The sequence below is a fragment of the Odontesthes bonariensis genome, chromosome 16 (assembly GCF_027942865.1).
Source record: "Odontesthes bonariensis isolate fOdoBon6 chromosome 16, fOdoBon6.hap1, whole genome shotgun sequence".
NCBI lineage: Eukaryota > Metazoa > Chordata > Actinopteri > Atheriniformes > Atherinopsidae > Odontesthes > Odontesthes bonariensis.
The window spans coordinates 20,838,541-20,864,360 of record NC_134521.1 but is presented as its reverse complement, the minus strand read 5'-3'; the positions used below and the strand labels follow the sequence as shown (position 1 = coordinate 20,864,360).

At 41.3% G+C, this 25,820-nt stretch overlaps 1 protein-coding gene across 3 annotated transcripts in view; it reads right to left on the bottom strand.

The window, feature by feature from the left end:
• Positions 1-25,820, bottom strand: part of sgcd (sarcoglycan, delta (dystrophin-associated glycoprotein)) — a 395,576-nt gene that overhangs the window by 129,992 nt on the left and 239,764 nt on the right. For 2 of the 3 annotated variants that reach the window (XM_075486567.1, XM_075486565.1), the window contains one exon: positions 16,319-16,504. In XM_075486567.1, coding sequence (XP_075342682.1) covers positions 16,319-16,504 — 186 coding nt within the window. Of the gene's footprint in view, positions 1-2,006; positions 2,887-16,318; positions 16,505-25,820 lie in introns of those variants that run through there. The other variant, XM_075486566.1, reaches the window with a different exon arrangement.

Genomic DNA, 25,820 nt, shown 5'->3' with positions numbered 1-25,820 from the left:
AACATTGTAACATTTAGATTCAGTTAAAGCGGAACTCCGGGGCATTTGAAGCGTGTTTCCATTGCTAGAGGTTGTCAAATACTGCCAGTAGGACACAGAGAGATGCGTATCTGCGCTCCCTGTGTGAAGATCGCTCTGTCCGCACACCCTGTCATGCGAGGCTAATACGTGGTGGCTAAGGGGCAAGCGCTAACCCTTCCACGTAAAACAACAACTTGCACACTGCAGAAACGTCACACCACTTTATAACCCATCCGACAATAAAGTCACAAGCCTTACCATCAAAACCATATGCATGGTTCTCACATTACTGGCATGGGGACGTTACAAAACAACTTTATAAACAGCATGTCACTCACCGGCTGGTTGTAGGCTCGCGCATGTGAAAGCCCAAAAGAGTCGATGGACGATAATCCCATATACAAAACAATTATCTTCTCTAGAAAAACTACGTTCAAGTATTTAAAACATTACAACAATACATGCCCAGTAATATTGTTGTAATGTTTTAAATACTTGAACGTAGTTTTTCTAGAGAAGATAATTGTTTTGTATATGGGATTATCGTCCATCGACTCTTTTGGGCTTTCACATGCGCGAGCCTACAACCAGCCGGTGAGTTACATGCTGTTTATAAAGTTGTTTTGTAACGTCCCCATGCCAGTAATGTGAGAACCATGCATATGGTTTTGATGGTAAGGCTTGTGACTTTATTGTCGGATGGGTTATAAAGTGGTGTGACGTTTCTGCTGTGTGCAAGTTGTTGTTTTACGTGGAAGGGTTAGCGCTTGCCCCTTAGCCACCACGTATTAGCCTCGCATGACATGCTGTGCGGACAGAGCGATCTTCACACAGGGAGCACAGATCTGGACCTCTCTGTGTCCTACTAGCAGTATTTGACAACCTCTAGCAATGGAAACACGCTTCAAATGCCCCGGAGTTCCCCTTTAACATTCAGAACTTTCTTCGTCTTTGCCATATGTTTTTCCGTTTTGATCTCTTCATGTTCTGTAATTATACACTTTGTTGGATGTCTTGCAGCCAGCTAATTTCCCAATTAAGGCCTATAAAATCTTGAGGTGTAGCTTTAATAGTCCCCCGCCCCCCGAGAGCCGAATTCAGGAATTTTGCAGACTCTCCCTCAAATATAATTAGTGTCCTCAGCTGTATCTCCATTTCACAGTTTCTAAATGCACTACGTGCCCATTGTCCCTCTCCCATTCCGCTTAAATGAGTAACATGTGAACTGTGAAACCAGCCTGCCAGTGGTCTGGGGTCGACCTTTTTCTTCTCTCTGTCCTCCATTTCTCCCTCTGTTGACCTTTCAGTAATGACTGCTGCAGCTACTGAGGTTTAATTGTTCCCATTGAGAGCCAGTAACTCCAATCTCATCAACAGAATGGGATTTAATACCACCAGCAGTCAATTCTGTACTCTGTCAGCTAGTGGAAAGAATGGGTTGTTTGGAAGCAGCTTGGGACTAATTCCTGGAGAGACAGACAGGACTTGAATGAAAAAAACTGAGCCTTGACTGTGGCTCGTCGTCTGTGTTTTAAATCTACTTCTGCTTGACTTGTTCTCCGAGCCAAATTCCACTTTTTCTGTTTCTTTAGTATTGCCCTATTGGGGGTAATTTCAAACACTTAAGATTGAAAAGTTCTCATTCAGAAATATGGGAAATGAGCATCATCTCATAAGACGATGCTAAGTGATCGGAGCTTTATAATTAAAATGAGTTCAAATTACATGGCAGAACAACTAAAAGCGAAAAGCTCCTTATTGTCTTTTACCAAGTTGGCATAATGAGCCCATATTGGTGAAGTCAACTCAGCATCTAAGAAAAGATTAGGGGTTTTACACGTGTTTCATTCACATATCCATGAAAATTAGTACTGTTTGTAGATTGAAGTTTCCCAACTGATCAAAGTCATTTTTGCTGACTAAACCTGATCTGTATCAATTAGAAACAAAGATAACTAAATGCTTTAGAATAGAATAGAATAGAATAGAATAGAACTACTTTATTCATCCCAGCTGGGAAATTACTTTGCAGTTGCAGCGTACAGACAGTAAAAATAAAAATAAGAGTAAGAATAAGAATAAAATAAAAATAAAAATATATGTACAGCAAAGTGCAACAATGCAGTTGTGCGAATTGAGATACCATTACTGATAATTTGTGCAGAACAATGATTAACTATTGTTATACAAAGTGATGGCATGTGGCAGGAAAGATTTCCTGTATCTGTCCCTTCGACAGCGGAGCTGAAGCAGTCTGTGTGAGAAGGTGCTCCGCTGTCTGTCCACTGTGTGGTGGAGAGGGTGCTGTGTGCTGTCCATGCTAGATAACAGCTTCTTCCGTGTCCTCCTCTCCACCACGGTTTCCAGGGACTCTAGTTTTTGTCCCAGTACAGAGCTGGCTTTCCTTATGATTTTGTCCAGTCTGTTAGAGTCGCTGGCTCTGATGCTGCTTCCCCAACACACAGCAGCAAAGAAAATGGCACCGGCAACAACACTGTGGTAGAAGGTCTCCAACATCCTGCTGCACACATTGAAGGATCTCAGCTTCCTCAGGAAATAAAGTCTGCTCATCCCCTTCTTGCACACAGCGTCAGTGTTGGATGCCCAGTCCAGTCTGTTGCCGATCACCACCCCCAGGTATTTGTAGTCCTCCACCTCCTCCACCACCTCCCCCTTGATCTTCAGTGGCTGTGAAGGCGTCTTCTTCTTCCTCCTGAAGTCGATCACCATCTCTCTGGTCTTGCTGACGTTCAGCCTCAGGTGATTCTGTTCAGACCACTCCACAAAGTTGTCCACCAGTGTCCTGTACTGCCCCTCCTCTCCATCTCTTATACACCCGACAACAGCTGAGTCATCAGAAAACTTCTGTAGGTGACATGACTCAGAGTTGTACTGGAGATCAGTGGTGTATAAGGTAAAGAGAAAAGGAGAAAGCACGGTTCCCTGTGGAGCTCCTCCGTCACTGACCACCACATCAGACAGGACACTGCCCAGACGAACAGACTGTGGCCTGCCTGTCAGGTAGTCCCAGGAGATCACTGAGTTGTGGACACCCATCCCCCGCAGCTTCTCACCCAGTAGCAGGGGCTGGATGGTATTGAAGGCACTCGAGAAATGTGCCTAAAATGGCACTAAATGGTGAACTCACACAGCAATCAACTCCAATGTCCTGGTTAAAAGCTCTTGCAAAAAAGTTTCTTCTACCACCCTCTACTACCTCAGAATGTGGACTTTCGGTCCGCATACTACCCGAGTTTCACCGTGAAAAAAATGTTGACTGACCTATTTATTCTGGAGGGGGGGGGGGGGTCATGGTTAGGTTTACATTCCACAGTTATCGAGAATGAGGAGTCACGTGACTCCGGTCGGCCGGTCGGCCATGTTGGCAGGAAACGCTATTGGTTGCCAGGGGCAACGCCATCAGAACTTAACGGAGGCGCGCCTATATATTCCAGATATCTTCCCGCATTTGTCATTTCGGCAGGACAGAGACGAATACAAAAAAAAAAAGAAAGAAAGCAAAGCAATGCAGAAAGATAAGGCGAAAGAAAAGGGACCTTACAGGGACAAGCTTATTACAAGCGCAAAGCAGCGGTATTTGGAGAAGCTCTCGAGCATCCAAAATATTGATCCTTACGAGCTCCCTGCAGCAGAATGGCACAGAGACCTGGACCAGTTACCTCCGTGCACATATATGGACATAGTCAATTATCTTGTCTTTGGTGTAAGTTACTACTTACAAGTTAAGACTTGTTTCGACTTGTTCCGTAAACACTAGATTAACGAGATGTTCAATGTACACAAACGTTTCCAATGTTTTGATGTATGCTAAAGCTTATGTTTAGGTATTTAGTTATCATTTGATTTTAGCCCAACGACACATTTAATTCTCAACGTCTGCACCTCTCGGGAGCTGAAAAAGCAGCTAATTGAATTACTTATTATATGTACCACAAACAGCGCTTTTTGTCCGCACATTAAACAAAAAAATAATCGAATTAGCTTAAATATGTTTTTAGTTTTTTTTAAATGCTTCCTCACGCGGAGTTCAAAGTTAAGTTTACGCCAAATAAAATCTGGTGTTTAGAACAATCCGGCGTCTCCTCGTCAGGTCAGACATCTGCTCTCCCTGATGCTGCATCCATTTAGGAAACCTAAAAAAATGTATTTCGTTGTTCCCATGTTTCCCAAACGTATTATTTGAGGTTCTGGAACAGTTCTTCACACAGCAGTGATTTCCAGGCATGTTCTTGCAATTCCGCACTGTTTAAACTTAATGATTTAAAAACACACCCGTACACTGTAAACGAATGGAGAGAATGGCGTTTTCACGCTAGCATCCTGCCAACATGGCGGATAGGGGCGGGGCTCTGTACTATGACGACAACTCCTCGTTCTCAATAAGGTTAGGTTTAGGAAAAGACCATGTGTCACGGGAGGTTGAGAAGGACCCAAAAGGCAGACTTGAAGCAGGAGGTAGAGGGGAAACAAAACGCTATTGATTATAAAACAGTAACAAAAAGTGCAGACTAATCCGACAGAAACCTAAAAAAAATAAACTGAGAATTAACGACAAGAATCTTGCAAGGATGTAAGGAAAAGGTGGAGCACTGAGGAGGACTGATTGGTGAGTGATGGTCGCTGAGCATAATTGACAGGTCTGGCGCTACAGCTAAGGACCAGAACAGGGATGAACTGAGGAAACTAAGGAATAATGAGCAGGATGTAGATACAAAACAGAGAGCAGAAAAAGGTAAACAAACTAAGATCATCTAACATCAAACCAGAAGAATACATTAACTATGAAAAACACCAGAAACCCAAAGACAAGAACAATGGAACACCAAAAAAACAAGATTATGACATATGGTGCGAAACAGCTTTTCTTTCACATGACATGTGCTCTGGGTTTTGAGAAACATGAAATGGCACCAATTTGTTAAGTATGTTATTTGTGAAATGCTTCGAGTCAAAGGTCTTTTGTCAAAGTCAAGAGCAGCAATTCCCAAGACTTCCCAAGCTGAGGTCCTAAACTTTGTTTCAACCCCTAAAGGATTCATCACTCATGTGTCTGCTAACTCGCTTTTAAGCTCTGTAAATCCAAGAGGAGAGGTACATTCAGGTGCTAATTCCTGCAGTCAGTGATCGCTTTCACAATGTGGCATATTCAGTATCAGAGGGTTCATGCCAGGGGATAACATACAAATGGATTTATATACACCCACTAAAGCATTCAGTGAAGGACTCACCATAACTAAGTAATACCGGGATAATATTACAGATTGATAAGTAGTGAGAAAATATGGGAATACTGTTAGGTTTTTTTTTTGTTCTTTTTTAATCTACTGTAAAGAGCACAGGTCCTCATTATCATCATTGTCACTTTCAGCAGCATAACCTCCTCCACTTCATCTTCTCTTTGTTTGACTTGACTAACCACCTCTTTTCCACGAATGAAACCAATGAAGAAGCTTATCAACTTTGCCCCGAGGAAGGCAGTTTTCTCTCCCGCTCAGCAACACAGACATTCCACAGCCGACCTGGGGATATTACTGAGACCTCATCAAAAGCCTTATGACAGAACGGCTATCTGCAAAGAGAAAATCGTCTCGTATTTCAGCTTGCACTTTGTTCCGACCAAAATTAGCCACAGCTGCTCAGGTTTTCGTGAGGAAAAGGTTTTTTTTTTTTCTTCCAGAGTTGAAGACTCAAATGTTTTCTTTCAAAAAGAAAATTGGTCTCCTGATAGGCACAAGTTAATGTCTGGAACACAATATAACACAATTTTATCCTCAAGACAAAATGAGTCTGATGAGTGAAAACCTCAGATAGCCAGAGGGTGGCAATTTATTTTTGTCAAAACATACATTTCTTTTGAACGGACACTTTATCAAACATCTTTAATGTGATTGATATAACTGAGCCAAAACATCAAAATGTTTCATCAACAGTCGATGAATCAACAGTTTACATCTCACAAACTGCACTGATAATGAGCTGCATTGTGTACATTTTCCTTCCGTGTGGGTTTTATAGCTGCAACTGTGTACAAAGATGACAAAGATCACTTTATTACTTCTGCAGGTTTCCTTTCCCTGATTGCACTTGATTTAATTACGATTGCAGAGCGAAGGCGTCCATACAAAACACATTTTCTTGACTCTACTTCTCTGGTAAAACTTCACATTAGGTGAAATTGCGCTTCTTTGTGGCTGCAGTATTTTTTAAAATCCAAAATGAGTAATTGAGGGAATTTCTGCACCCGTTCCTGGTTAAAGATGGAACCAGAAATCAGATTAAATTTGACTTATTTATAAATGAGAACCAAGCCCATAAATCTCCATGAAATAATGCATATATATACACAATTAAACATGTACGTACATACAGTTTTAATTGTGAATCCACTGTTTCCTGTATCTGGCCTCAGTTTCACATTTCTACATATATGCCTCCACACTTTCAAATAATGCACACTTCTGTATTAATTCTATTAAAAAAAAAAAAAATAAATCACATAAGAACATTTGTCTCACTCAGTTCAGCAACCCAATGTTTACCATAAATGGAATGTTTACTGAATGAAAAAGGGAAGCTTAACTAAGGCCGTGAGAAAAACAAATGAGAGTAATTTTCTTCTTGGACACCTTAGGCAGTCTCACCCAGAGGTTAATAGAAAATGACACCATTTTCAGGCTGACTGAAGAGGCTCCAGCTTCCACTGAACAGGCCCAGATCACTCTGTCCCATAAAGCAGCCAAACAAGCACCACAGCTCTTTATATGACATGCTGAATTTAGCTCAGCTCTCTCTCTGTGTGTGAATCCGTGAGCTGGGTGTGTGTTTTTCTCTGAGCTGTAAATATTGCTGGCACTCCCCCTCTCAGATTACAGGAGGATGTAAATACCTCAGCCGCTCTGAGGTCATCTCCTGCAGTCGCTGCTAATATGAAAAAACCCATCTAAAGCTTGTGTCATTTTATCAGAGCATGGACCATCCCAAAGCAGACACGTAAAGGTTCAAGTTCTATTTCGAAAGCAGCTGCTTTCCACACTCTCTCTGCTTCCTCTACATCTACCCCTGTCTGGTTTGTCAAACTACACAGAAAGACTCGCAAAGTATTCCACCCGAGATCCAAGTTCTAAGGCCTCTGGAACATTGTTCGGATCTCTGCTGAGATCAAAAAGTACCCAGCATGGACTGCGGTTAAAAGATGGTTGTAGCTGCGCTGACGTCACCCATTGCCTTGGGCTCAGCTGTTTGCCATTTGACAGACAGATGAGGACAGCAGACGGGCCAATCGGGAACACACACTCTGTGTCTATGAAGTCTTGCAGGATGAGGTTTCTGCTGAAATAACCACGGTCCTCCAGAGAAAAGATGTCACCTTAGTGGTAGCATACGTATCTTCAAGTTCCCATGATACCTCTCTTCATCAGGGGTACCTTTACACATATGGAAGTCATGTCAGCTTTAAACTGTTGAAACTATTTTAGACTAAAACTGACGTGTCCTGTGAGTTTGGCCTATCACAGAGGAAGAGACTCAGGTAGGCGGAGGCTTTTGGTTCAACAAACTTCCTCCCAAAGGCTTTGAGTCCGTCTCCCGGGATCAATGATTTGTATCACGCAGTCACGAGAGTCACACCATGCTTAGCTTTAAGTAAAAGCTCCAGCAGGGATCCCGGGGACAGAAAACATTCTGTGTTTATCCCTCCCACCGCTCATTAATCTCTGCCCAGCACCAGGAACCAAGCAGACCGCCCCTGGTTGTTTGTTATGTTAAAGAACTCTGCTATAACAAAGTTAAATTCTGTCTGAAGTTTAACGACATTATGTAAGTTAATCAACCGCTATGAAGAAGTCTGAATATGCACTCTGTAAACAGTAGAATAGGTGTACACAGAATTAACTTTAAATTGGTTTAAAATTTGGTTTTAAAACATTAGAAATATTTTGTTTTAGCTCCCCCCTTTTTGTGTTTACCAAGTTATATCCATTTTAAAATCAAGTTTTTGGAAGGAATTCATTTTCAGTCCAGTCCTTGTACCTGAGTGTTTTTTTTTTTTTCTTAAGCCATTTTTTTTCTTAACCAATTTTAAATTGTATCTTTAAGCACGTTGTTACTAGCAGCCTCTCACAAAGACACAACACTGGTTCAATAATTCTTGAATGCTGAAAACTTGGCATATCTCAGCATGGTGTGCAGTGTGTTCTTAAAACATTTGTGGAAACTGGACAAGTGGAGGACAAAAGAAGAAGTCAGGCCTAAAAAAAACTATCTACAGCAGATGAACAGTATCTGAAAGTGACGTCCTTAAGAAAGAGGAAAAAAATCCAGCAAAGACCTGACACAGGACCTGAGAGATGCATCTGGACCTTCAGCTGATCCATCTACTGTTGGCCCAAGCCTCATCAGAAATGGTCTCCATGGAAGGGTGGCTGTCAAGAAGCCGTTCTTAAGGAAGGGAAACAGGGAGAAAAGGCTGAGCTGTGCCAAATGACACAAGAAGTGGACTGAAAATCAGTGGCAACAGGTCTGATGGAGGGATGAATCCTCCCCAGAGCCCGGACCTCAACATTACTGAAGCAGTGTGGGATCATCCTGACAGAGAACGGCACAAAGACTTTTCCACTGTTCTGAACTGTATAGTAATATTCTGTATCAAACTGTAGCAGACTGTGACTCCAGACCACAAATGTGAATATTTTCAGCCTGTTTCCAAAGTGAAGGCGATGAGAAATGTCCTTCAATCTAGTTAATGAATTTGATTATGGTGCGAGATTCTCCTCCATCTCTCCAGCTCCACTAAGCTCGGACACTTCTGGCTTCAAATTGACAAAGATGTTGACAGCCAAACGATGGTCTAAAGACTTTAAAAAAAAGAAAAGAAAAGAAAAAGAAAGAAAATGCTTTTGTATGAACCATCACACAGACTCTACTCCAGACAAAGCTCTCTCTGTAATACTCTCACACAGTATTTTTGGGTTGGAATTATAAAAGCTCCATCTGTAACTCGTGTGTTGGATGACATCCTCGTAAAGCCGCAAAGGGAGTTAGTCATCCATCTGTTGGACCAGGAGAGCAGCAAGAGTTCCCTGAGGGACGGTTGTTTTTTTTTGTGACTTATTGTCTTTTCATGTGGGCATGCAGGTTAGATGAGGTTCAGTGAAGAGGAAGTGAAAGGTTAAAAGCATTGAAGCATCTCCATGACATCGGTCCTTCCTCCCAGCAGACCGTTTATCTGACTAACGAATATGTCTGATTTGCTGTATTGGACAAGACCCTGACGGAAGGGCAGCTAATACTTCACTCATCCTCCCCTGTTCAACTCATTACCACTCTGACTGTAGACCGCCATGGACAGGAGGTGCAGACACTTTTATCCGTCTCAGTCTGAGTGTCCGCTCACCAACAGGCCAATTTAACATGATGTGAAATGTGAAACTGAGAGTGCAGATGTAAGTTTTAGACCTCTGAGGCAAAACACTTACAAATTCTGGCGTCCGTGAGGCTGTTTTTCTTCATGTGTCTTTTTTCTTTTTGATAGATAAATATTTTCAAAATAGTCCAGAGTAAAAGCCAGTTGTACAAAAACACCCGCCGCAAGCTTTATGGCGGGGAAACAACGGAAAGAAGCTTTACCGATAAACAGAATGAAACCCATAATAACCAGGCAGACAGGCCGCTCTTGTTAAGTGTTTGAAGTTGAAAAAAAAGGTCAAAGAATATCAACAATATGTCTAAATTTTGTAATATGCCAGGGAACAGAGAGGACCAAATAAAATGGAGATCTAGCAATGACAAGAGCAAATTGGAGGTGTCAAAATGACCAGGGGGATCAGGTATGTAAAGGCAGAGATGCAGGAAGCAGATTAACCTTATCTAATGGTTATGACTATAACTAAAAACTAAAGACCATGACAGACTGAACTCAAACATCATCAGATGTTCACATCACACTCTTTTCAGTCCATACAACTCCTCAAAGCAGATAAATAAAGACAACCCAATTAAACAGATGTGGAAAACACTTCTTTTAGAAAAAAAAACTATCCAATATCATAAATCTGTGACAAACAAAAAAATAAAAAAAACTTTAGGAAGAGGTAAGTCAAAGGCCTAAATGTTTAAACTCAAGAGCCGGAATTACAATATATGTTTGTGGTATGGTATAATGGCACAAAGTCTATTTCTGAGGACTGAGGTCAAACAGTCATGTCATGTTTGGGCTTGTTTTACTGCACTTGAGTAAATACGGCTTCCCATTATTATGGAACAGTGAATTCTGAATTAATCCTGTGAACTCTAAAGCAAAATGTCAGGACATTTGTCCGTGACCTGAATCTGAAGAGAGAGTCAGTCATGCAGCAAAACAACAACCAGGAAGAGCATGAGTCCCTCCAACGGGGGTGAAAAAATCTTTATAAAATGTTGCGAAGGGACCTGAAAAGGAGGCGTTCCCTGATGAAACCAACCAAAATCACAGAGTTTAAGTTGCTCAGTTTGAATCAAAGAGCTTTCTTTTTTTTTTCAAAACAGTTGGGTTCTCTTTATTTGCTGCCGGAGCTTTTGTGGAACGTAAACAGATAAACAGAACCTTTCAAGCACTGCTATAAAAGCAAAAGGAAACCTTTGAACACGCTCATGAAGAAAATTCTTCCTACAAAATGCACAAACTGTGGTTAAAGCCATTGGACTAAAAGGAGGACTTGAAATCCCTTCAACCGAACCTCAAAACAATACTGTTTCAAATATGGTCCAGATCTGGAGAAAAAAAAGAGCCAAGAGGGTGAAAGATGTCAGACTGAGTTGTCAACTTCTTACACTCGGTTTCCTGTTTTAGTCTGTCGTCGCCTCCACTTGATGTCCTTGCATCAACCTGAATTTACAACATCTTAAGTTGAAGTGCTAATCCATGCAAACATGCCTATTTTCCAAAGGGTTTTCAGGGAAGTTAAAACAATTCAGCATGTCCCGCTACGTGTCATTCAGTAGCCATGCTTTGAGAAGAAGCAAATGCTGCCCAATTAAAAAGTCTCCATGCAGCACACAGCGTGACAACACTCAACAACAGCTTGTCCACTGCATTAGTCATGCCTCTGTTGCTGATTGGGTAACAGTTAGAGCTCCCGTTGCGCTCATTCGACCAAATTTTTATCAACCAAGAGACTGCTGTTGCATGCAACGGTGCCAGATGGGTCAGTCAACTCAGCGGAAGTTCAAAGATTCAAAAGTCTGGACCCAGGCATAGCGAGGAGAACTTCCATGTGGCCTTCCACACAGATTGGACAAACGTCCTGTGAGGAAAACCATGTGTTGTGTTGTATGATTAGCTTTCTACTGTAGATGGGGCAGATGAAGCAAATCCAGATGAAGTACAGGACCCCCTAAATAATCCTGATTTCTGGAGAAGGATTCCCGTGGTGGAAATGCAGCTTCAGTTTCGACACACTGCCAATAAAATTAGGTTGAGTTCTGCCGAGCTTTTCTTTCATGATGTTCTACGTCACATTTCCTGTTTCAGATGTACAATAACTTCTTCTGATCAGATTTATCATCATGCATACACATGAAATTTGTCCTCCGCTTTTAACCCACCCAGATTGGCACCTGTTGACACACACTCATAGATACAGATGCCATACACTGGAGCGGTGGGCAGCCATTCACAGCGCCTGGGGAGCATGGTGGTACAGTGCCTTGCTCAAGGCACCTCGACCGTGATAAGGAGGTGGACTGACACCCCTCCAGCTGTCAGTTTCACCAATCTTCACAAAATCTGCTTGGGGGGGGCTGGGACTTATTCTGGCTGCAACAGGCAGGGCAAACCCTGGACTGGTCCCCAGCCTATCGCAAGGCATCGAGAACTCTCCACACCACAAATAGCCTCTAACAGCAGGAAATCTGCAACACTACACCCCCACATGCAAACATTACTCACATGTTTACCCTTTTTTTTTTTTTTTCAGTGACACACACATGAAACAGAGGGAAAGTATCATAACAAACCTGCATTTTTCAATTTCAAGATACCACAAGGAATCTGGTCTTAACCCCTTAAGTCTAGAAGCACTGCATGAGAACCTTATAGAGCTGGAAAATTAATACGCTATAGATGCCATGATATTCAAGTCATGAGAAGAAAAAAAAACTGCAGGGGTTAGGAAGCTGTTTTTAAACAAGGTTTAAATTCTAAACCACCTTTCACGAGTAGTTTAAGGTCATTATGTGCTCAATTATAATTGCACTGGCTTCCTTTCGGTAATAAAAGAAGGCATCCAACACAGTGACTCTTCACAGGTCAAAACGAACCATAAATAGCGACATATTGTCGCCGTCATTCAACCAAGACGATGAAGGTCAAATGCTGAACTAAAGGCTTCAAAATAACAACTCTTACTTCTCGTGGAATATAGGTGAATGTATGACCATAGGCGCCTCACATGCATGCGTAATTTGATCACATTAGCTGTTGTTTGTGTCTTCAGCACACTTCTTACGGTTCCATCAACAGATAAGCTGCTCTACTACCTGTTTTCGAGGAGTCGTTTGTAGAACACGGTGCACTCAAATTGGACTTGACACACATTTTCATCACTCAGAATACAAGCGAGAGGAGAGCACTGCCCCTGGATATAGAAGACGTCGTGAAGTAATGTATGAACACGTCTCTTTAAGTTCTGACAGCCAGCTTGTGCAGAAAAAGGAAGCAATCTTTTAATGTGCTGCAGCGTTTTTTTTTCCACAGAAGGGATTTTATTTGTGCTTGAATGAATAAGTTAGACTAATAAACTGATGAGTGTTGTCATTGATATCCTGTATTTATGACCACTTATTACATACATAAGGATACCCGAGGTTATATCCTGTCTGTTCCCCATTTTTGCTGAGTCAGACACCCAGAACAAAGCATTTGATGAATGTAATGCAGAAGCCTAAACAATAATGGATACAAATGTGCATAAAATCCAAAGACTGAGTCGAAAAGTTGATTACTGAATAGAGCAGAAGCTGCTTTGGGCTGTTGTATCTTGGTGTTGCCATTACGTCTACCGCCGGCTGGAGGTGAAGATGATGGAAGCAGTGTTGTTGGTGGCATGGGTGAGACAAACAGCACCACCCCCAAAGACCAGGCAAAGCACCCCTCTTTGAGAGAGTCGGTGAGTGAGTTAGTTTTTAGTTAGAGTGATACACAAAATGTGTAGAAAGTACAAAGTGTTCTCGTAGCAATGATAATAAACAGGGCGCCGCTTTCTGCACTTTTCGGGGTGTCATTTATACGCATTTCAAGCTTTTGGCGTGTTATTTTACGCTGTTCAAATATGTCAGTTAGGTTATATTAAGTCTCCTCCTATCACACTGCACGCCATCCAAATTATTGTACGTACCATGAAATGGTTAGGATTCTGGCACAAGTACAGGGCAGGACGTCATTTCCTCTACATACATAGTGTTACATGACAAGCAAAAGCACAAAAAAGCGTTGTAATTACAGCCAAAATGCCAAATGACTTGGCGTACAACAACTACCCCTTCTCACAAGACCAGGCTGGTAGAAACAAGTCAAAGACTCGTCAGGTTTTTATTTCAGGTATTTGCAAATTTTTTCTTTTAAAATAGCCTAAAAAAAAAAAGCGTTTCAATTTTTATTTGTTGCTCTATTAATTGTGATACAAGTGGTATCATTTTATTGGATACCTTGAAGACTCCATATAATTGGCGGGTCCAAATACTTCTCAGATCAGTGATTAATTAAGATTTATAACAAATCGCACACGCACAGTTCAAACATTCACTAGTCTTATAGGCTTTGATATGATTTATTAATTCTATTCACGGATTCAGGTAAGGTGATTAAGTGTGAAGAGCTGTTTTTCCAATTCTGAAAATGTATTTTAAAGACTCAATTTTGTGATGTTATTTAGATAAACAAAAAAACCTGGCATAGAAAAATCAAGATTAAAGTCTCATTAAAAGCCATTTTAGAACCTCAGAAACAGCATGAACCAAGTCCTGATTTAACATTAAAAGGAAACATATGGCTGATGAAGAAAGTGCTCGCTGTCACTCCAACACATTAATTGAGGGTGGGTGGAAGAATTGGAAGAATTGGAAGTATTCCTGTCATTGCTTGGTTCACTCTGACTTTAATTTCTTCCCTTTCAAACTTATCAACCACATTTCAAATGTTTTTCTTATTCTATAAATCCGTCAGGCAGACACATTAAAAACATTACACACCAACCCTGAGTGAAGCTCTCCGTCAGAGCATACGGCTCAGCATCTGAGAAACTCTTCTGATTTATGTAGATCTCATATTAGAGCCCCGCTGTGAAGCAGACCTCATGTATTATTCACGGCCACAACCACGTGTGCGAGTTTGTGTGTGCCGCATGTGTGTTGCACTGCGACTGACTCATCACAGGCTCAGTGGATTGGTGGGAAGACACAGACTAGGTGTGGAACTGACACGGTAAAATAGACGTGGACGGTAAGAAACTGCAAAAATGAAAGATAATGATGGGGAAGACAAGAAGACGGTAAGTCTCAAAGAGTTTTAAGAGCTGCTGCAGCTCTGCAGACTCTGGCAGTCAGGGGGTTTATAATGGATGTTTTCTCAGGCTCATAAAGCCTCGAACACCTGTGGTCACATGAGACCAAAAAAAGCGCACGTACTGCAATATACACGAAAAGAGGAGGGCTGTTTGATTAGGCTCCCTTCCAAACTTATTTTTTTTAGTTCTGTTCACCATGTTTGTATTAAATTTGCATTTTACTTCCCACTTTATGTTGCCTTTTTCCTTGCGAAAATGTTGCCTTGCGAAGAGACTTTGTTAAATCCTTCTAATATTGGCTCTGTAAATGAAACCCATTACTTCTCTGATATGTTTGGGGATGAGAATGATGAATGGTCTTTGTGAATGCAGAGAGCTGAAGTCATGAGGCTGTACAATATTTCATGCTGCAAGTGTCAGCATGGATTACATTTAATAAAAATCCTGAAGTTGTTTACTGTACAGGTTTGGAGTGCCCAGCAAGCAAAGGAATATGAGCGCAGGAACCTTAAGGATCATCGACACAAAACGAAAAAAGACTGAAAAAGTGTCGACCACATGGGATCTATGGGAGGTGCAGTGCTAAAACAATCCAGATTATTTCAAATTATTCTGTGTGACGCTGAGTCATATCTGAATCTGAGTCAAATCTAAACTCAGTGTCTCTAATGTTTAATGTAGTGGCATCTCAGATAAAAGGATGAGGGTGACAGCTTTAAAAGTGAGGTTTTCTACCTTAGATCTTTCCACTCAGACTAAATGTACCTCATGTGATGAGAACATCAGTTCAGTGAATGTCTTACAGGACTTAAACAGGCAACAACGGAGGCACGAAGCAAAGCAGATGAAAAGGAGAGCTGTAAAGAGGTCTTTTAAATAATTAATCATCCCCAAATTTAAGTGTTCAAAGAGTAGAAAAAGTGACTCATGAAATACAATTTTTTTGTAACATTCACATTCATAAACTAGCTGGTTGACAGCAGGTCAACCTTGTGTTTATGTTTATGCATTTGGCAGATGATTTTATCCAAAGCAACTTACAGGTAGGCTGGTAGGGAAAGGGGGTCTTGCCTAAGGACCCCTACTGGAGGTCGAACCTTTAATGCAGGGGATTTGAACCGTGCAGGGAATTTGAACCATGCAGGGAATTTGAACCCAGGTCACCTACACAAAAGGTGGCAATCTTACCACTACACTATCCAGTCCAACCTTAAGTTGTTTATCCTGGGAAATCTAATTTGGGCAACTTAGTTCATGCATTCATGTAATGTGGAATCATAAGAAAATGTGGGTCACAGTGCTGACTGATGATTTTGCAACTGCAATTTTTCTTCCCTCTTTCAGTGACAATTTTATGTCATATGAAGACATGCACACAAACATCCAGCTTGATGTTGGCACATTCCGGCTTTTTGTCCGAACTCCATAATTTAACACAGTCGGAAGCTTTTAGCTTCTATGTTCAATAACAGGGTAAACAAAGAGGAAGAGTCTATTCCAATCCAAAACACAATTTTCTTCTAAACTTCACCAAATAGTTCTGCTTCCTAAACATAATCAAACCTCCTGTTCAGTGGTAAGCATAATTTTTAGAATGACATTTGCTGTATTTGCACCGATGGCGAAGGACATGTCACAAGCTTTGACAGTACCTCGGTATTCGACGGTCTAGGGCTGAGAACTTGCTTTAAAACTGTATGGAACAAGTAAAAAGGAGAAAAATGAAAAAGACCACTTACAATGGTGAAGTTCATGACCTTGAGGATCCAGATTGTTAGTGCCAAGTTGATCAGGATCAGGATCATCAGCAGCAGGACGAAGAAATAAAGGCAGCGTTTCCTCCAGCCGTATATTCCCACTTTGTACACTTGTGGTTTCTCTGAACTCTGGACATTGTTCCTATGAGTGCACTGTTCCTGGGTCATCTGAAAAGAATCAAAGAGAATGATAAATGATTGTGGCTGAAGTCGTAATGTTGACTGTACTGATAAAAGGCATCGGGTAAAAGGCAACCCAATTCATTCCCGAGGTTTCCTCAAGAACACCAAGTGGTAACTACATTCATTTACAGCCGCATTGATACTTGGCCAGTTGCAGGCAGTGGCTGCGACACACAGTAGAGACACATCTTTTAATCTGTGATTGGCCAAAGTTTAAAGCAAACCCATGACTATTCACACACTCTCATCATACATTTCCCGAGAAAACATATTTTGATTTAGCAACTAAATGTTCCAAAAGGACAAGACTGTAGCAGCATAAACACTATCAATTTATTTAAATCTAGCCTTTATATATTCCACCATTACAGCAAAGTATTGGGTATCCATTGTGGAGTTACCCATAAATGCTGATGCAGTCCTGCAGATCCTTTATGGAACCCGACTTGAAGATAATAGACTGGACACATTTGGATATTAGTGCAAATAACACACCATATACATTCCCTTCACACGCTCCCACTCCAATCATCTCTGTTCAGCCACTGATTGGCTACTCTCTTCTGGCACAATGACAGACAGTTTAGTTAGCAATCGCATTGACTGATTACCCCATAAGTGGTCTATAACTCCATTATAACCCCTCTGCACCATTGATGTGCTGATAGTAGCGATTAATGATGATTCTAATTGTCTGGTGGTGAGGACGAGAAAGCTTTGTTCACTTCTAGCACCATAATAATGGCCTTATAACTCTGTGGAAAAATACAATTTACTATCCACCATGCATTGGAGTGCGAGCCTCAGACCACCAAAGCCAATTGTTTTTGACAACTGCACACATTACCCTCTAACTGAAACAAATGGCACAAGACAGTGCCCCAGTGAGAAAGGGCTGAAGCTACAGTGGAGACACCAAAGCACCAGTCAGCAAAAACAGAGAAATCCCATAGTGTATGTTGGGATTTTCATTTTAGATTGATGGGAATAAACAAAGCAAAAATAGGAGCAAAATTATCATCCAAAAGATGGATCTCCAGAATGTTAACATTGCTCATGCTTTATCCTCGGATAGTTTGAAGCAGATTTAATAATGATAATGATAAAAAAAAAAAAAACTTTCACAAGCTCCCTATGTCCTCTTGAGGCTGCTTACATCCCAAATAATAGACATAATAGTATCCTTCTCCTAAAGTAAATGAAATACGCTTAACCTGGCTCCAAATTGGACCTTCTCCTTTAATCTCAACAACAAAAATTTATTGGAAAAACTCCTTTTCTGCTGGGTAAACACCTACAGTCATGTGAAAAGAAAGTAAGCCCTGTTCCAATTCTAATGTTGCATATCAGTACTTAAAGGTGGGGTAGGGGATCTTTTTCTGGAACATTTTTTTACATATTGCTTGAAATACTCTTCACACCCCCATTGCAACCAATTAATTAAAAGTTTTGACACAAATATGAAAAGTTTTAGTGGCCTCTAGAACGTACAATCTAGGAAAAACAGTATCCAATCATTGTGAACGGACCGTTCACAATGATTGGATTCTGATGCCGTCTATCAAACTGCAATCTGCTCTAATAAAATAAAATATTTAAAATTGAGGTCAACAAAACCTCTGATAAACAACAAATGACTCATTACACTGTCATTACTGAACAAAAACTAAACCAGAATGCAGAAACACTGTATGAAAAACTAAGCGAACCCCATGATCCAACCGCTTGTAGAACCACCTTTAGCAGCAATAACTTGAAGTGATGGTTTTTCTGTTTGACGTCATCAGTCTCTCACATGGTTGAGGAGGAATTTTGGTGATGATTTGCTGCTGTGTTCAGTCTTTCTCTAATTTTGCTGTCATGAACTTTAACATTTAACAAGCTAACTGAGGCCTGTAGAGTCTGAGATGTAGCTCTTGGGTTTTTGACCTTGGGGTGAACTTGCTGGGACGTCCACTCCTGGGAAGATTGACAGGTGTCTTGAATGTTTTCCACTTGTGGACAATCTTTTGGAAATGGCCTTATAACCCTTCACAGATTGATGGGCAGCAACAATTGCTTCTCTAAGATCATTGCTGATGTCTTTCCTCCTTGGCATTGTGTTAACACACAGCTGAATGCTCCAGAGCAGAACAAAACTTCTGCTTTAATAGAGGTGCTCACACTTACTGATGATCAATTAATCAGTGCATTGATTAGCAGCACCTGGTTGCTGCTTACCCTCTTAATTCCTGTGGAGGCAGTGAGGGTTCACTTAGTTTTTTACAAACTACTTCTGCATTTTGTCACATTATGTCAGCGTGTGGTTGTTCATCTGAGGCTGTAATTATCTAATATTAAGACCTGGTAACAAACATAAAAAATGTAATGTTCAATACATAAAACCATAGTATGGGAAGAGGGTACACTTCCTTTTTTAGACGGCTGTTTAAGTAAGTACAACATTGCTTTAACCTCTGAGTAACAGAAAAAGGGCAAGCAGCCATCTGGGCATTTAAAATCAACAGAATTATTTTTGCTTATCTAGAAAGAAAGAAGTTGCTCAACACTGACATTTGTTGCTTGCATTTTCTGTTCAAGAAAAGATATACTGGACAGGATATTGATTATTTCTCAGCAGGTATCCCTCCCTGGCCTGGTGTTATGGTGCCTGTTGTCCCCACTTTCCTGTCCTCTCAACCCCCAGCTGGTCGAAGCAGATGGCCCTCTGCGAGTCTGTTTCTGCTGGAGGTTTCCTCCTATTAAAAGGGAGTTATCCCCTCCACTGTTGCCTCGTGCATGCACAGGATGGGAGATTGAATCGAAGCGAAGATCCACTGCAGAATTCAATGAATTTGATTGAATTAGAGTGTATCTTTAAAGTGTCTTGACATAACTTCCGATGTGAGTTGGCACTATATAGATAAACTAATTTAAATGAATATATTAGTCCAGGTACTATAGATACAGTGATTTAAAAGTGAGAGTGAAAAATTGGGCTTGACTGTGCTGCTAAGGGAAATATAATGGAAGAAACACAGGAACACTGGGATCTCTGTGTGAACTATATTGCCATAAAAAGCCATGTTGGTTGAGGGAAGGATCAATTCACAGAACACCGATCTAACATTTTGGAGAGGACAAATTGAATAAAAAAGAATTGATGAAGTTGATCTCAAAAATTGTTATGGTCATTTACATTCATGTTGAAACTCCTGTGAAGTTATGAGGCTACAACACGAGTCCTTAGGTGGTGAACAATGCCTGGAAGCTGGGAGGATGTGCAGTCTTTAACCCTGCATATCTATCAGTGCATGAAAATTGACATCAAACCCGATGTTCTTAAGATATATTCAGTTATAAACTCAGTGACTATAAATTATTTACATGTTGCTCAGTTTATCTACATTAGTAGTCATATATTAATCCCGTTTTTGGGTCGGAGGTCTGTGTTGTATCATGTTGAGCTCATATCTGCATGTTATGACAACCATGTGACCTTTTACAAAGCTTAATGTGCAGCCTGACAGGGATGACACCCAAGAAACATTTATTTTGTGTGAAACCAGTCTGGCCATTTTGAATTTGGAGAAGGTTCTGTCTTATGATGAGATATTTCAAGGATACTCTGCCCCATATACTTTTGTATCAATAAATCTATAACACACCAGCATTCAAAACCCCCAGTGTGTAGCATGTGATGACGTATAGTGGCCAAAAATGGTAAATTTCAACTAACTGAATGCCATTGAGAAAGAGGAAAGGCCCGCAGATGTTGGGTTTGGTTTGTCTCTTCGTAGCTACGGTAGTAACAGGTCTTCTCTGTATAGAAAGTGATAGTGATAGAAACCTTGATCTAAGGTAATGAAAACTCAGGGACTCTCATTTTCCTGCGATTCTACACAAATGAAAATACATACAGTATATACAATAGATCTCAGTTTGTACAACAGGTATCATGGGAGAGGCCATTTGATCGCAGAGCTTGTGATGAATTCTCCTGTGAGGGCCAGACATTTCAGCACTCGTGGCAACAGTTGTGGAGATCACCTCAAACATGATCTCAAACATTAAGGGAAAAAAAGTGCTCCCTTTTCTCATCACACTCTGAACAAAGTGAAAAACACAGTTTCATGATAACAGGTTCACCCACAAGTTTAGGGGGTTTATTTCACCGTTTAGCAGGAGTATCTGATGGTCATGTGAAGTATTAAGTTAAGACTTAATCAAACATAAACGTGAATACAATGGCAAACAGCTGCATAAGCCAAAAGGAACTCAGGCTGTTTGATCAGCTCTTTGGGCAATATGCTCAGAAATCCACAGCTTGTGTGAGTGGGGATTAATAATGCACCTGATCCGAACTCATCTTTTTTCTGTTTCTCTCTGCAGACGGCAGCCACAGTAGGGACCTCCCAAATATGGCTGTGAGTCATGGCAGACACATCGTGTTCATCTTGGAACAAACTGCTGCCCTGTCCAATCACCCCTTTGAACAGGATCCGGTTCAGCTGACAGCACCACTCTGACATTCGTTTACGCCGTGAAGCTCGATTATGAAAAACCACACAACCTACACAAAGGCCGTCTGACAGCTTTTTCATTTCCTCTCAGAGAATTAGTTTTGTAAGCTGATGCAAGCCAGACAATAGTAAAACTGTGAAAGATTCAACTTTTAGAGACCAAATTTTGAAAAACTGCGGATATTCAGTGCTTCATTTTTTCCACCCCCTTAAAGAAAAGTAGCATCTCATCCATGCACACCCACAATAACCAACACAATCTGCCATTCTTTGCCATTTTGTTCTGTTTCCTAAAATAATTTAAATTCTTTAAATCCGAAACTGGATGTACAAATTACCACTGTAGATGGTATTCCTGCAAAAAGACTAAAGTCTGAATGCTGCAAAAAATAAAGCTCAATCAGTGCCACAGTTTTATTCAGAAATCAGGTTACAGTGTAAATAAAAAGGAATTCTCTGTAAGAGTGATTATGTTTTTTATTGCACTGAACAAGTGCGTTTCATGAAAATTGAACAAAGTGAAAAAATGCACATGACAAGAGAGAAAGAAATGAAAAAAATGCAGACCGTCAAACACACCCAGGCATTGTTGAGAAGTCACAAGAGTCACACTGACATCAAGTCAGATGAATATACTTTCTACACCTCTCTGATGGTACCCACAGTATCCATTCAAGTCTTTCAGCATTGCTGTTCGCTTCAGATTTTCTTCTCTGCGGTACTGATAAGACCAAGTGCAAGTCCACAGAGTTCACTTTGCTGATGCAGAGGATGCCCTGGGACTGGAGACCCATCCAGGGTGTACCCTGCCTCTCACCCAATGGCAGCTGGGATAGGGTCTAAAGTGGATAAGTGGATATAGAAAATGGATGGATGGATGATGCAGAAGAGGTGGACTTAAAGGTGATAGAGAACGGTTGAATGGGGCATTAATCCTTGTTCTGTGATGTAATATGTAGCCCTCAAAAAAATGGTTGGGTCTCTAATGGCTCAGAACCTCCCTAAAAGGCTCTCTGAAACAGCTATGTTACTATGCTGGGTTTAGAATGCGTCGTTTGCCCTTATTGGCGTTGTTTCAGAGCTTATCTGGCAACCTCATTATGAAATGCAGGTAGGTGTTGGCGCTATTTGGTTGCCGTTGCTTGATTGGCTGCCCTTGCTCTCACTGAAAACAGAGCTATAGAGTAATAAATACACTGACTGAAAAGAAAGCTCATTCCCTTTAGATGAACAAGCCAGAGCTAACGTGCAATTCTTACAACAGGCACAACACACTTTTAAAACAAAATAAAATGTGATACTTATAGGCTGTACTGATTGCTGGGGTTGATTTTGTTCAGAATCAGAATCAGAATTCGTTTTATTGCCATTGTTAGTGAACGGTGTTCACTAACTAGGAATTTGCTGCGGCGTAAGGTGCAAACATGTAACATAGGATATAATAATAAAAAATAAAGAATAAAAATATATGAATATAAAATGTACAAGGTGTGTACAACAATACACAGTATCCAATATACAGAGCAACAACAGTGCAGCTTCATTAGTGCAATTTTAATGATGGTAAAGTGACTGGGGCAGGTCACGAGGTGATTATGAAGTGTTCATAAGTCCAACTGCAAGGGGGGAAAAACTGTTTTTGTGACGGGAGGTTCTGGTCCGAAGGGACCGAAGCCTCCTGCCCGAGGGGAGTGGTGCAAATAGAGAAGGGTCAGCTGTGATCCAACCTGCTCGCCCCATAGTCCTGGAGACGTGCAGGTCATGGATAGATGGGAGGCTGCAGCCAATCACCTTCTCAGCGGAGCGCACAGCTCGCTGCAGTCTGTGTCTGTCCCTGTCGGAACTGACCCTCGACTGAGCAAAATTCCGACTGAAGCCTGCTCGGAATCGTGCAAGGTTTGTGAAACTGTACTCCGTGAAATGCGCAGCGCAAAGGAAAAGTCGGCGGTTGTATGTACTGGGGATGCTGTTATAAATAAATAAAAGCAATTGATCGCGAACATTGCTTTCCGGGGGAAGAATATGTAACGATCGTAGTCCGCTTTATCAACCTTGAAAGGCACACCAGTTCCTGTTTCTTGTCGAAGGGGCGTGTCTGAAACGGGGTGGCTGTGGATGTGGGTGTGGGGGGGCGATTGCTGAAAAAGTGACGTCACTTTTTCACAAACACGGATTGGCACTTTTTCTGGGGGATATTAAAAAAAGGGGAGTACTTGAAACAGAGGTTCTGACACTTGCTGGCACTTCGTGTGTACTCCCCACAGCGGGGAGACTCAGAACTAACACCAAAAATGTGAAAAATATGATTTTGATTCTCTATCCCCTTTAAGTTTTTCACACACTGCTTCTGCATTTTGGCCTGATATTTGTTAAACTGACGATGACACTGTGTAGTATGTCACATGTTGTTGCTTATCTGAGGTTGTATTCACCCAATTATAAGACCTGACAAGGACCAGATGATTCGCAAGACCCTGGAACTGAAAGACGGTCAGCTTTCTTTTTCACTAGACTGTACAAGGATATTATCATTATTTGTATAGCACATTTCATGTACAAAACAATTCAAAGTGCTTTACATAAAATAAAAGCATTGCAGCAGGGAGTGGGAGAAGCATTAAAAATACATAAAAGAATATAAAGAGAAACAAATAAAATAATTTAAATGAATCTAAAAACAAGCAACAGTCCAGATATCGTACAGATTTCATGAATACACATGAGAAAAGAAATGTTTTTAACCTGGATTTAAAAATGTCTACATTTGGTGAAAGTTTAATCTCCACTGGCAGTTTGTTCCACTTGTTTGCGGCATGACAGCTAAATGCTGCTTCTCCATGTTTAGTCTGGACTCTGGACTGGACCAGCTGACCAGAGTCCTTGGATCTAAGAGCTCTGCTGGGTTTATATTCTCTGAACATATCACAGATGTATTTTGGGCCTAAACTCTTCTGGGATTTGTAAACCATCAGCAGGCTTTTAAAATCTATTCTGTGACTGACTGGAAGCCAGTGTAAAGATTTTAAAACTGGTGTGATGTGTTCAGATCTCTTAGTCCTGGTTAGAACTCTAGCAGCAGCAGTCTGGATGTTTAATGCTCTTTTTGGGAAGTCCAGTTAAAAGAGCATTACAGTAATCGAGTCTACTGGAGATGAATGCATGGATGAGTTTCTCCTGGTCTTTTTGGGAGAGGAAACCTTTAATTCTGTTGATGTTTCTGAGGTGGTAAAAAGCTGCCTTGGTGACAGCTTTGATGTGGCTGCTAAAAGTCAGATCTGAGTCTATCAACACTCTGAGGTTAAGAACTTGGTTAGCGATTGTAATGTCCCGAGTCTCAAGATATTTACAGACGCTGACCCTCTTCTCTTTGCTACCAAACAGAATGATCTCAGTTTTGTCTTCATGTAATTGTAGAAAATTCTCTCTCATCCGGTTGTTTACTTCCTCCAGACACTGACACAGTACGTCTGCTGGGCTGCAGTCGTCCGGTGACAGAGACACATAAAGTTGTGTATCGTCCGCATAACTGTGATAATTGATGTTAAAGTTCTGCAATATCTGACCAAAAGGGAGCATATACAAGTTAAACAGAAGAGGTCCAAGAATTGACCCCTGGGGGACTCCACAAGTCATGGCCACTCGCTCAGATTCATAGCTGTCAATTGTAACTAGAGCTGTAACAAAATCTGGGTTATCCGGTTTTCAACCCGGATAAATACGTCACCTGGGCAGACCGGATGGTGGCATGCATTTGATCCGCCTTAAAAAAAAAAATAATAATAATAATAATAAGAAATGATCCACCCAAGTCGAGCCAGACGGTATTTCATTATGTCAACAAATGACAGTTACAGCGCTCTTGCACCTTAGTCGTGAGAGAAATGATGAAACCGGAATATATATCCCTCTTTAGTTGCCTACTAGGCTACAGTCATTCTCTAGCATGGTGTTCAGTCACGAACACACAGTCACACACTGAGTGAAACGAAACCTAACTCCCGCCCCGTTTGTCACAAGCCCGTTTGTCGGTTAAGTGAGCCATGCACCCTACTGATCCGTCCTGACTTGCGATCCGTCCGTTACTTACAGAGGGACGAATCCCCACTGGCTCTGGGTGACTCACGGCCCGACAGCGAAAATCCTTGCTACCGCGACTGGGCGCTCGCTCGTCAAGTCACGCGACAGAATCGAAACTTAAAAAGCTCCGAGTTGGCATGGATTCGCTACTTGCCCGTCTGACCGCTGAGTCACCCAGAGCCAGCGATTCAGCGGTCAGACGGGCAAGTAGCGAATCCATGCCAACTCGGAGCTTTTTAAGTTTCGATTCTGTCTCGAGCGCCCAGTCGGCAGCAAGGATTGTCGTCAACCCATCTGACTGCTGAAGCCTCTGTACCTCGCTACAGGCTCGGTTAGCGTGGCTTCATGCATCTTGTACAGTCGTTGAAAAATAATCATTTAGTGATATAGGGAGGGCAAGATCATTTCATGTTGTTTACTTGTAGGTCTAAACTCAGCATTGCCTCACCTAATGCTACCACATTTGTCGCTGTGTAAATGCACACACTAGCTGTTGTGTCTGGCTTTCAGATAAAATGGCATTGAATTATTACTTGACAAAAATAAATTAATTAACATGTAGCCGTAGGCTGCTCTTTGATTTATCAAAATGAATTGATAAATGGGACAAAAAAAAGGCAAGGCGCATAGCCACTAAACGGCAGAAAGGTTTTTTTTTTTTTTAATAAGTGACTCAAGTGATTCAAGTGATCCATATAACTCGAATCCCCTCCTCGAAATGA